The 11,922-nt window shown below is 30.9% G+C and overlaps 1 protein-coding gene across 5 annotated transcripts in view; it reads right to left on the bottom strand.

Moving 5' to 3' along the window:
• LOC139820600 (cytochrome P450 4C1-like) overlaps nucleotides 1-10,539 on the bottom strand; it is a 17,536-nt gene extending 6,997 nt beyond the window's left edge. Inside the window, exons 1-11 of one of the 5 annotated variants that reach the window (XM_071790991.1) lie at nucleotides 10,309-10,536; nucleotides 9,505-9,595; nucleotides 8,073-8,258; nucleotides 7,781-7,874; nucleotides 7,388-7,490; nucleotides 7,096-7,210; nucleotides 6,783-6,889; nucleotides 6,633-6,701; nucleotides 5,826-5,994; nucleotides 5,262-5,440; nucleotides 2,591-5,186 (exon numbers count right to left, since the gene is read on the bottom strand). In XM_071790991.1, the coding sequence (XP_071647092.1) occupies nucleotides 5,010-5,186; nucleotides 5,262-5,440; nucleotides 5,826-5,994; nucleotides 6,633-6,701; nucleotides 6,783-6,889; nucleotides 7,096-7,210; nucleotides 7,388-7,490; nucleotides 7,781-7,874; nucleotides 8,073-8,258; nucleotides 9,505-9,595; nucleotides 10,309-10,398 (1,380 nt within the window). In that variant the 5' untranslated portion in view covers nucleotides 10,399-10,536 and the 3' untranslated portion in view covers nucleotides 2,591-5,009. Of the gene's footprint in view, nucleotides 1-2,586; nucleotides 5,187-5,261; nucleotides 5,441-5,825; nucleotides 5,995-6,632; nucleotides 6,702-6,782; nucleotides 6,890-7,095; nucleotides 7,211-7,387; nucleotides 7,491-7,780; nucleotides 7,875-8,072; nucleotides 8,259-9,504; nucleotides 9,596-9,869; nucleotides 9,980-10,308 lie in introns of those variants that run through there. The other 4 variants (XM_071790994.1, XM_071790992.1, XM_071790993.1 and 1 more) reach the window with 4 other exon arrangements.
• Nucleotides 10,540-11,922: the final 1,383 nt, after the last annotated feature.

Raw genomic sequence — 11,922 nt, 5'->3', positions numbered from 1 at the left:
GTCATTTGGTCGTAAAAGAAGAGGTTACCTGGAAAGTTTTCCGGGAGTTTTGAAAATTGGTAATTAATTATATATTTCGATGTGCTCTTTCCGAATTTCAACTTTGCCACCTCGTATCTTTGCCGCTCGTGCCGCCATATTGGAAAAATGACGCCTAAAAGCAGTTTTTTGACAATATCTCCTTTCCGACTCATTCCACGATAAAAACATTGATATACAAAATAAAACTAGAGAAAATTTCCTACAATTTATGTAATAACCTTTTTTCCGTAAAATTAATAGTTTTGGCGTACGAGCGCCGTAAAGTGTAGTTCAACACGCGTTTTGGCTTAAAAACTCATTTCCACACCACCTTGAGGTAGAGTAAGCGGCGCGTTTTTTTTTACCGTGGTATCCCCAGTAGGCCTAGTCCACATGCAATTCACTATTCTAAAATTTAGCGCATTCTTCTTCGCTTCGCTGTTCTTGATGGACCAGGTGTTGCGAGTTCATCGTCATTAGTACTGATCGAAACGTCACAGACCGAAATTTCTTCCACATCATCCGCGATGGGATTATCATTTTCATCGCAATCCTCTTCGTTCTCGATTTTATCATACGTTTGCTCGAAAATAGTCTCCGTTTCTTCTTCTTCGTCGCTATCTTGTGATGGAACTTGCGAGTTATCACAGGTACCACTACAATTCGTGCATATAACGGAGCACTAAATAAATAAATAAAAAAGATGTCAAAAAAAATGTCAAAAAGCCTGTGAATGCAGAAAGGCTGGGTTAAAGTGCTCAGTTATATGCACGAATTGTAGTGGTACCTGTGATAATTAACTCGCAAGTTCCATCACAAGATAGCGACGAAGAGGAAGAAACGGAGACTATTTTCGAGCAAACGTATGATGAAATCGAGAACAAAGAGGATTGCGATGAAACTGATAATCCCATCGCGGATGATGTGGAAGAAATTTCGGTCTGTGACGTTTCGATCAGTACTAATGACGATGAACTCGCAACACCTGGTCCATCAAGAACAGCGAAGCGAAGAAGAATGCGCTAAATTTTAGAATAGTGAATTGCATGTGGACTAGGCCTACTGGGGATACCACGGTAAAAAAAACGCGCCGCTTACTCTACCTCAAGGTGGTGTGGAAATGAGTTTTTAGGCCAAAACGCGTGTTGAACTACACTTTGCGGCGCTCGTATGCCAAAACTATTAATTTTACGAAAAAAAAGGTTATTACATAAATTGTAGGAAATTTTCTCTAGTTTTATTTTGTATATAAATGTTTTTATCGTGGAATGAGTCGGAAAGGAGATATTGTCAAAAAACTGCTTTTAGGCGTCATTTTTCCAATATGGCGGCACGAGCGGCAAAGATACGAGGTGGCAAAGTTGAAATTCGGAAAGAGCACATCGAAATATATAAAATTATTAATTTTCAAAACTCCCGGAAAACTTTCCAGGTAAAACTACCAAATGACTGGACTAAAAGAAAGAATGGCCGAAAAGGACATCTTTGCAACCTGGGTCTAAGAACGTTATAAATCAACCACCAGTTTAATCTTCAAAAGTCTTACTTCCACCTCTTCACCTCAAATTAGGTCTCATAAAACAATGGGTGAAATCTCTAGATAAAAAAGATAAGTGCTACTTGTATCTACAAGAAAAATTTATTAATGTCACTGAAGCGAAATTAAAGGAAGGAATTTTTAATGGACCTGAGATACGCAAGATGTTAAAAGACGAGACTTTTGTCACCAAAATAAAAAATAATGAAAAAGCAGCATGGCTAAGTTTTAAAAATGTAGTAGAAAATTTTCTTGGAAATCACAAAAGTCCAGATTATGAACAAAGAGTTGCAAAAATGGTAGAAGACTATAGAAAACAAGGCTGCTTAATGAATCTAAAACTGCATTTTTTAGATTCTTATATAGACTATCTTCCCAGAAAATTTAGGTGATTTTAGCGAGAAACAGGAAGAAAAATTCCACCAGGACATTAAATCAATTGAGCATCGATATCAAGGCAGGTGGGATGTGAACATGATGGCTGATTTCTGTTGGAATCTCAAACGAGATATTCCTGTGGAAAACAGGAAACCTAAAAGACAGCCATTGCGCAGATCTTTTGAAACTAAAAGAGTAAGATACCATAAAAAAAGGAGTAATTCTTCTATTACAGTCGTATCTTTTTATAACTGAACTCTCCATAACGAACTTACTTGTGGTTAGAGGATGCGAAGGGCTACATGGGACTGCATTAGTGAGATTTACGACTGTGTGAGTGACGTAATCAGACCAGTCGCAGGTATTAGGTTGAAAACCCTAAAAAGGCGAAATTTCTGGGTTAGATACGTATCTATAACGCCGGAATAAATTCGTTGCCCACCGTCACCACGTGGAGGTACCCTGGTTGCAGAAGGATCAAGTCATGGATATACTTTGACTATTGTGGTCTTGGACGTCAAATATATAAGATTTGTACTTTCTCAGAGTCATGTGGGAAAAACTGCATTTTTAGTGTGATTATGTTATGATCTGACGTCAGATTCGTATTCAGCGAAACCCCAAAAACCCTCGAGTAACAAATTTTAGGTGAATCTGGTCAATTTTCAAAAACTCATCGGGTATACTAGATCTGCCATTTTAAATTTTGGAAAACTGACATCAGATTCGTACTCAGCGACAACAAAAACCCCCGAGTACCAAGTTTCAAGCGAATCGGATCAATTTGAAAAAACATCCGCTGGGTATTGGGTCCGCCATATTGGATCTGCCATTTTTTATTAAAAAATCTAGTCAATTGTTATGTATTTCAAGCTTTTGAATCCGAATCCACGGTCAGAATTTCAAAACTAGCTCGCGCTTTTTCATTATGGCTCAAAATGTACTAAAAACGTATGTTTTTTGAGATTAGAAAAAAAAACACGAACCAACTTTTGAATTCTGACCTCGGATTCGGATTTAGCGACCCAAAATACGTAAGAATTGACTAGTCCGCCAGACAGAAAAAAATTTTTTTTGTGGGGGATTACCTATAATCTGTTTAAAGCTGGGTATACACTTAGAGAGCACAAAAAGCCATAAACATTTCGTACAAATGTTTTGTCGTTACGCCTTATATTTTCGAAGATATTCGCTAAAAACTATTAAATCCGTTATTTTCAAGGGGTTGTTTCAACCCCTAAACGTCGAGATACGCAGCTAAAAAAAAATACGTATCTAATGTTTTTGATGCTCTACAACATATCCAAAGCGCATCCAAATCGGTCGTTATTTTCAAAAGGTTGTTTCAACCCCTAAACGTCGAGATACGCAGCTAAAATAAAATACGTGTCTAATATTTTTTGATGCTTAACAACATATCCAAAGCGCATCCAAATCGGGTAGGGACATTTCCGACCGTTCCCTTGTTAGAGAACGAACAGCAAACGCGAACGTTCGGACATTATTAGCATTTGTGTTTCTTGGTTGTTCGTTCTTTTTTTTCGGTTGCACCAAACACCAGAATTCGACCACATTCGGTGTTTGCTGCATTTAACAGTTTGAGATTTTTTGTTATATTTGTTGAATAATGACAACAAACGTTTAATTGCGTTTGTTCGCTGTTTGTTCGGTGTTCGTTCGCTAACAATAAGTGTATTATACTCAGTTTAAGAGTTTGAAAAGTTATTGTTGGGATATTATAGACGATAAGAGCTTAGTAAGATAACCTCAGTCTCAGTGTTTTTTAAACTTTGAATAAAAAAAATGCATTGAGATAGTGTGCGAGTGAGAGAGTGAACGAGCGAGAGAGTGAGTGAGCGAGAGAATAAAAGAGCGAGTGAGATAGCTCTCATCGGCGCATTGCTTTTTTCGCGCGTCCGGCGATCGACGACGTTATTGTTATTTCGCGGCAAATTTGACAGCACGATGATAGTTCGTTTTAGTGGGATGTACATACATACAGGTGTTTTGTAAATCTTGTAAATGTGAACGATTATCCTTTTGTATTTTGCGATTCGTGAATTGAGTGTTCATGCACGTTCCCTAAGAGCAAATGTATATTCTGAGAATGTTCAGAGGATATTGTAAAGTGTAAGATATTTTAAGCATGTTCTCAGTATATTAAGACATTTTTAAATTTTACAGATATACGGGATATTAATGCTGTTAGGGTTGTGTGACAAGAAATATAAGGGTGAAACTAAGATTAGTAGATTAATATAAAGTAGATTTATACCCGGTACCTAAACATCAATTAATACATTAAAAAGGAATATAATTTGTTGGTATATAGAATATTATCGTTGCAATTAGTAAATTGTAAATGTAAGATAACATAATAAATAAATAATCTTATATGTAACCTTATATGTAACAAAAAAACAATAACTTATACGTAATATAAAATACAAATTTGATTTAGAGTATCATTTTGTTAATCATAAAAATTTAAAAATGTAAACGTCTGAAGTTATTTATACATTGCTGGACATTATTTTTATGTAAAATCTGCATTATATTTGATAATACACTCCGTCAAAGTCTTACTTACTCTATTAGATATTTTGTATGTTTCCGATTTAATATAATATGTACGTACACACATAATAGGTACATATTTTATAGTGTGTATATTTAATACATAAAACATAATACACATAATAGTTCTTCCTATAAAGATTCTTTTCTAATATGTTATTATATATTTTATAAAATTTATATAATTTATATATAATTCATATTTTTTATATATTTTAAATATTTTAAATATTTTATATATTTATTATATTTTATTTATATTTTAATTTTGTGACCGATAATAACACGTATGCAAAGTGTTACTATTATGATGCAATTGACAATCGTTTTGTAAGCAAATAAAACCTTTCCTTTGCTTTCTACAATGTTCATTAACTCTCCAGTAAGCAAGAAACGTCAAGAAACATTTCAACTACATTACATTAATGTTAAAACGTTGCTGTAATGTAGTTAAAATGTTTCATGGTGTTTCTTGCTTACTGGGTCGGTATTTGCTTCAAAGACTTAAATTCGTTTTACAGACAGGGATAAATTTTACACGAAGTTGATCAACGCGAATTACTAAATCAATTTTCGGCCGAAGGTTCTTTAAATAATCAATAGGCTCTAAGTAGAAATTGTGTACCAGAGGAGCTATCATCGCCTTAACTTCCAGCATAGCAAATCGTTGACCTATAATTTGGTACATATCGTAATCTGTTAATATAACATGGTATTACACATCAGGATATAAAAAATACAGCTTATCGATGCAGTTACGTGGTCCTGCACTGAATGGTAAATACGAATAAGGATGGCGATGTCGGATCTTCTCAGGCAAGAATCTATCAGGATCAAATACTTCTGGATTTGACCAAAAATTGGGATCTCTGTGGACTCCGTAAATGTTAAGATGCAACAATGTTCCAGCAGGTACCAAATATGACTCTAGAAAACATAATGTATAATTAAGACTAAAAAAAAAATAATTTAAGCTGTATTAAAATTTTAAAATTGAATATACATATAATACAACGTAAGAATAATTAATAATTGCTTATAATTTGCAAGATAAAAAGTATATCCAATTAATGTAATTATTATTTAAATTTTATTAAGCATTAGATACTTAATATTATTTTCTGAAAATATTATATGTTGTATTAGATGAAGTTTTGTATATAAAATTTTGAAATATTATAGAAATAAATTTATCAATAGAGAAATATACAAATTTTTGAATCTTTGAAATATACGGGAATGTTGCCTTTTAATGACGTGTTGCGTAATTATTTAAAAATTTATACAAGAAAAAAATTGATTAGATGCATACGTAATTTTACGTCTTCTCCAGCAATTCGTGATATTGCAAATACGCTGGGATATAAGCGCAATGCTTCTTTTATACATCTGTCCAAATATGGTAGGTCTTGCAATAATTTCATAGTAAACTTCTGCTCATTTTTTTGCAAGGCAGTATTGACTTCGTTCCTGACACGATCCTGTATCATCATTGTTAATTAAAAGGCTTCTGTTGGTATTGTGATGGTTATACGTAGAAACAAATATATCTAGGAAATATTTATTTTACAAATGTTTTGATTAATTTATTTGAAATATGTGTATATAATAAATTGCACTTAAGATATAACAAAATATTTGAAATATGTGCGTACGCTTAAGTGTGTGCGTGCGAATATTTTCTATACATCTATTAATTCAAAAAAGCAAATCGTGTTACATACATATACACATATACAAACTTAAAAAATATTTAAAAAATTAGATATTGATTCGTATTTAATCGTCTGTTTGTATACATTTTCTTTGCAGCCTCGGAGTGTATACGTGGGTCTATCACGTTGGACGCTATTTTTCTCTAAAGTATTTTAAAAAATCTGTTGAAAAAAAATTCAAGAAACCTCTGTCTACACTGTAGTTGAAGATTTTATAATCATTTCGATAAACATCGTTAATTTATTATTTTCTGGAAAGCTCGCAAGTTTTATAGTTATAAGCAAATATCATTTTGGCTCGGACGCCATAAACTCACGTATACAGACGGAAGATTAATAAATAACTTTTGGAATCAATTAATTAACTTCTTTGTCTTGGAATAGCAATTTACATTTGAAGATACCTGAATGTCCTTATGCTCAGCTAATAGTGCCGAAATGAAGCACAGACCCATCGCTGTAGTATCATGACCCTATAATCGTATACATCAATGTATTATAATATATGTATCTATAAATAATGAATAAGAGAGGTTACAAAAGAAATTATGTACCTCAAACATAAAAGTGTCAACTTCCTCCCTAATATCTGAATCAGTCATAAGGCCATCACGAGATGCCGCTATTAGAAGATCTAACATTGCAAGCCGTTTTCTTCGTACTAAATCGAAATATGTAAATACGTTTATATCAAATTAACAGCTCAATTCTTCTGCGACGTTTTCATTACATAAACTTGACGTTATAAATTTAAACTATAAGTATAATATTTATAAATTGTAAAATATAATATAATAAAATATAATATTAATAAAATTAAACACCAACCAGATTTAAAGAATAGCAATAACTGATTAAATTACGTACTTTTTACCGGTTCTGCGTCATCTCTTTTTGCCGACGTGTCATTATCAAAATTTTTAAATATTTTTAAATATTGACCATTAGTGCGATCATGATAAACTTTTCTTTCAGCAATTATCTATGTATAAAATACATTAACATTATAATGGTTCTTCTATAAATACGTTAATAAAGTGTTGTTAACATTTACAAATTATAATTTTTCTACACTAGAATTACGTTGTAATTTCTTTGTATTGTAATAATTCTAAATAAATAATATTTAAATATTATATTAAGAAGCATTTTTGCATACTCGTTTAGTAAATCCATGTAATATCTTCAGCATCTTTTTTTGCTCTTTACCTTTCGACGTCAACGAGAATATCCAATCGCTGTACAGCCATTGCCTAAATAGTCTATCTAAATAATTAATAAATGTTAGGCATGTTACTTTAAGAAGATAATAATGTAAATTTGGAAAACATATACTTTTTTAATTTGTTTCTATTTCTTTTTAAATAGATAATTTAACATACACGTAATTTATACATTTCTAATTAATAAAAGTGGTAATTTACCTTTACATTAAGTATTGTATTATTATACTTACCTGTTCATATAATTATACAATACGAATTTATATTTTAATTAAGACAGAATATAAATATACAGTTATTTATAACTAATAAAACATGAATTATTATACCTGTAAATAAAAAGTTCTCCCATCCGATGAACCGCTTCTCGATACTGCTGCTGGAAATCACCGAGGCCTCGTAAAGAAGTGCCCATGGCAGTTTCTGCAAACGCATTTGTAAAAGTATCAAGATAATAATATCATATATATTTCAAAATATGTGTGGCTGTCAAAATTACGAATCAGTATCTATGTTGTGACATTCATACTTACAGTTTTAAAAATTTGATTTTAGTGTAATTTTATTTATCAATAGCAATAAAATTTACAGTTAAAATATTCAATTATGAACACATCATACCACATATTGCATTCAGCGTATGTTCACTAAAAAATGGTACTAAATTTTTCACAACTGTGCTTTCTGCATTTTTCAAAGATTTGGACATGTTTTCACCTTCTTCGATCAAAATCTGAATAAACTGCTGTAATATATTGAAATGAAATGTGGGAGTTAATATCTTTCGTCGTGAATGCCACTTGGCGCCTGAAACATAAATAACATGTTACACAATTGTGGAATAACAATGTGAAACAAACATTGCAGTGTGATATGTATATTTTTTACTTAATTTGAAATTTATTGATTTTTAATAATCATATTACAAATGTATTTTTTTTTTGTGATATGTGTTTAAACTTTTACGATGGCACATTGTGTAATATAACGTATAAGAAAGAAATTTTTTTATACGCTTATTATCTTCTTTTATAATATTTATATTCAATGTAATTATATCAATTATTAATTTATTTTTATATTTAATAATACAATTATTTTTTTCATGATTGATATGAGATGTTGTAAACATATATGTAAATTTAATTACTGTGTGATATAATATATGCTTTAAATTTAATTATACAGATTTATTCTATTATCAACAAAATTGAAACTTAAAACAAAGGACCCCGCAACGATCTATAAGGGTTTTGACTCCCAGTCAAATTTAACAATAACGTATAGGATAATATAGTTTATAATATGCTGATAAAAAATGTCCATAGGCACCAAGCCCAAAAATGGACAGTTTCCGAGATATAAGGCATTAAAGAGTGGAAAAATGAGAGTTTCAGGTTTCAGCTAATGGCAGTTTGCAACAGGAATATATCATGATAAGTCATATTTTTTTTTATACTAAACCCACACGCAGGTAGAAAAAGAGAAAGAGAGTTGTTTGTGTATGTGTGTGTGTTCCCAAGGCACAGATAAGGACCCCACGATTTGTCACTCCCGTAATCACACACACACACACACACACACACACACACACACACACACACACACACACACACACACACACACACACACACACACACACACACACACACACACACACACACACACACACACACGCACACGCACGCACGCACACGCACGCACGCACACACACAACAACTCTCTTTCTCTTTTTCTACTTGCGTGTGGGTTTAGTATCAAAAAAGATATGACTTATCATGATATATTCCTGTTGCAAACTGCCAATAGCTGAAACCTAAAACTCTCATTTTTCCACTCTTTAATGCCTTATATCTCGGAAACTGTCCATTTTTGGGCTTCGTGCCTATGGACATTTTTTATCAGCATGTTATGAACTACATTATCCTACATTATTGTTAAATTTGACTAGGAGCCAAAACCCTTATGGACCGTTGCGGGGTCCTTTAATAAAAAGGCAAAGCAAAATTTAGTAAAACATGTACCATTATTTATATTAATATCGTGATGTTACCTCCACTAGTGAGAAGACCAGTACCGAACCACGGATGTAAAATATCATAAAAAATACTCTTTTCGCTATGTTTTGTGCTGCTTAATATTGTCTAAAATTACAGAAAATATTAAGTTAAATGTTATTTAATTTGGACGCCATTTAAATAATCAATTAATTAATTTCACAAGTATTTTAAATATTTAATTATCTCTGAAAGATGAATGAATAAGAGATAATCATCTTTAATTTTAAATATACAATTATTTCAGACTTTTGACGAACAAATATATTTTTTCAAAATAAAAAAAAAACAAAAAAATAAACACCTTATCGTCAATATATCAATACTAAAAAAGCAGAATAATATTTCTTTCATATTTCACCTCTAAATCATTCGGATGACGGATGGATATTACGGGAAAAAAGAATCCCCAAACTTTTCCAATGGGATAAAACTCGTCAGTTAAGGTAATCAGAAACTTCCATAATTCTTCTAAAAAATGTATGTATAATGTTTGTTATGTAAGTTTACGGAAATATTATAAATATTGATCGAAATATGTATGATTGATTTTATCGTTATATTGATATAATGTACCCAGATATTTTATTCCTCAAATAACTTCAGTAATAAAAAAATGAATGATATTGTTTAAAAATATTTACCTATAAGCTTAAATAATTCTTAAAAGTAGTTAACGTGCAATAATATCGATAATTATATATCTCAGAGAAAAATGTTTGCAAATTTTATATTTAAAAATTTGTGTGTATAGGTAAATATTTATTTACGGGATTACTGTATGTGAAATTATAACTTACCTCGTGAAGCAAGATATTGAAATGCATTTCCAACAATCGGATAACCTGATGGTCCTGGTATAAGATTGATAAGTCGCCCCTTTCTTCCATGATAATGCATGCACATAGTAATTAGATATCAGTAGAATAAGGGTAAGTAATAGCAGTATAATAGTGATCATTATTGACTGACGAAATAATTAGTTAGTTTTAGCAAGTTTTGTTTCCTTTTTCTGCTGTCTTCTTTTAATATCTAAAAACTCAATTGATTAGAAATCACCACATAAAAAGGAAAGCATGGAGCCACAACAGGGTGTTCGTAACCTTAATTTCAAATAATACTTTAACAAACGTTTCGGTCTGTTATCAGATCATTTTTAGTGTATAATTAGTCAAGATAATATATAAAGACTAGATAAAAACCGCAAAACATTGCATTAATCGCATTGGTTCTTATTTTAACTAAAATAATATTTTAACAAATGTTTTGGTCTGTTATCAGACCATCTTTAATGTGATAAGTTAAGGTAACACAAAGACCGGTAAACAAAAAGATAAAAATATAAATCACAATAAATGCATTAATTGCATTAGTTTTTATCGCATATAAAATTTGAATCAAACGCACATGCTATTTTTTTTATATAAAAATCGAGGAGTAAACTGAAATGAATTACGGATTCACAAATAATAACATGTCATCAAAATAAACGTGTAAGAAAAATGTTTTCTGAATACGTACATAAATATTGTGATGAGATGATCATGGTGTTCTATGTAGAGAGTCATGTTGTAAAATTTTCACTAATGTTATTAGTTCATTGACATGTAACATGTTATATGACATGTTGTTATTTGTGAATCGTTATTTATTTTAGTTTATTTCTCGACTTTTATTCTTTAAAGAAATAGTATGTGCGTTCGATTTGAATTTTATATTACGATAGGAACTAATGCGATTGATGCAATGTATTGCGGTTTTTATTTTTATCTTTTTGTTTATTAGTCTTTATGTATTATCTTAACTGATTACACTAAAGATGATCTAATAACAGAGCAAAACGTTTGTTAAAGTATTATTTTACATAAAAGTTACGAATACTCCTGTTGGGCACTACGCCCTCTTTTTTATGTGTTGATAACTTCTTTTAATTCTTAAATTACACAAATCACAAAATATGTATTATTTACAGTCTTTATATTTTAAATACGTTTGGTAAGTAAAAAGTACGCTAAAATACTCTACTAATACTTTATTGACACTAACAATTTTAAAGAGATAATGTATTATTTATTTTATTAAAAAATGTGCATGTGCATAACAAACATATAAATATAGTAAAAATTTATTTAATTTCTAAATATTTTAGAGATATTACATTATTACAAATGCTTTCGTTACTATAAAGTGTGTCACGATAAACCGAAGTTCTTATATTAAACGCTTGCGAGTAACTGATCAGTTATGGTACTGATCTATTGACTATTCGTTCGCTTTTATGATGTTCTGTTTGATCATTTAAGTGACTTGAACAGTCCTAGATATAATAACATCTAAAATTCATTATTAATAAGCTTTTTATAAGAATAGACAACACAGACGCGCGATTTGCACGCGCTATTTAGCTTTAACAT

The sequence above is a fragment of the Temnothorax longispinosus genome, chromosome 10 (assembly GCF_030848805.1).
Source record: "Temnothorax longispinosus isolate EJ_2023e chromosome 10, Tlon_JGU_v1, whole genome shotgun sequence".
Taxonomy (NCBI): domain Eukaryota; kingdom Metazoa; phylum Arthropoda; class Insecta; order Hymenoptera; family Formicidae; genus Temnothorax; species Temnothorax longispinosus.
Note: the sequence above shows the minus strand (reverse complement) of the source record. Positions and strands in the feature narration are given on the sequence as shown.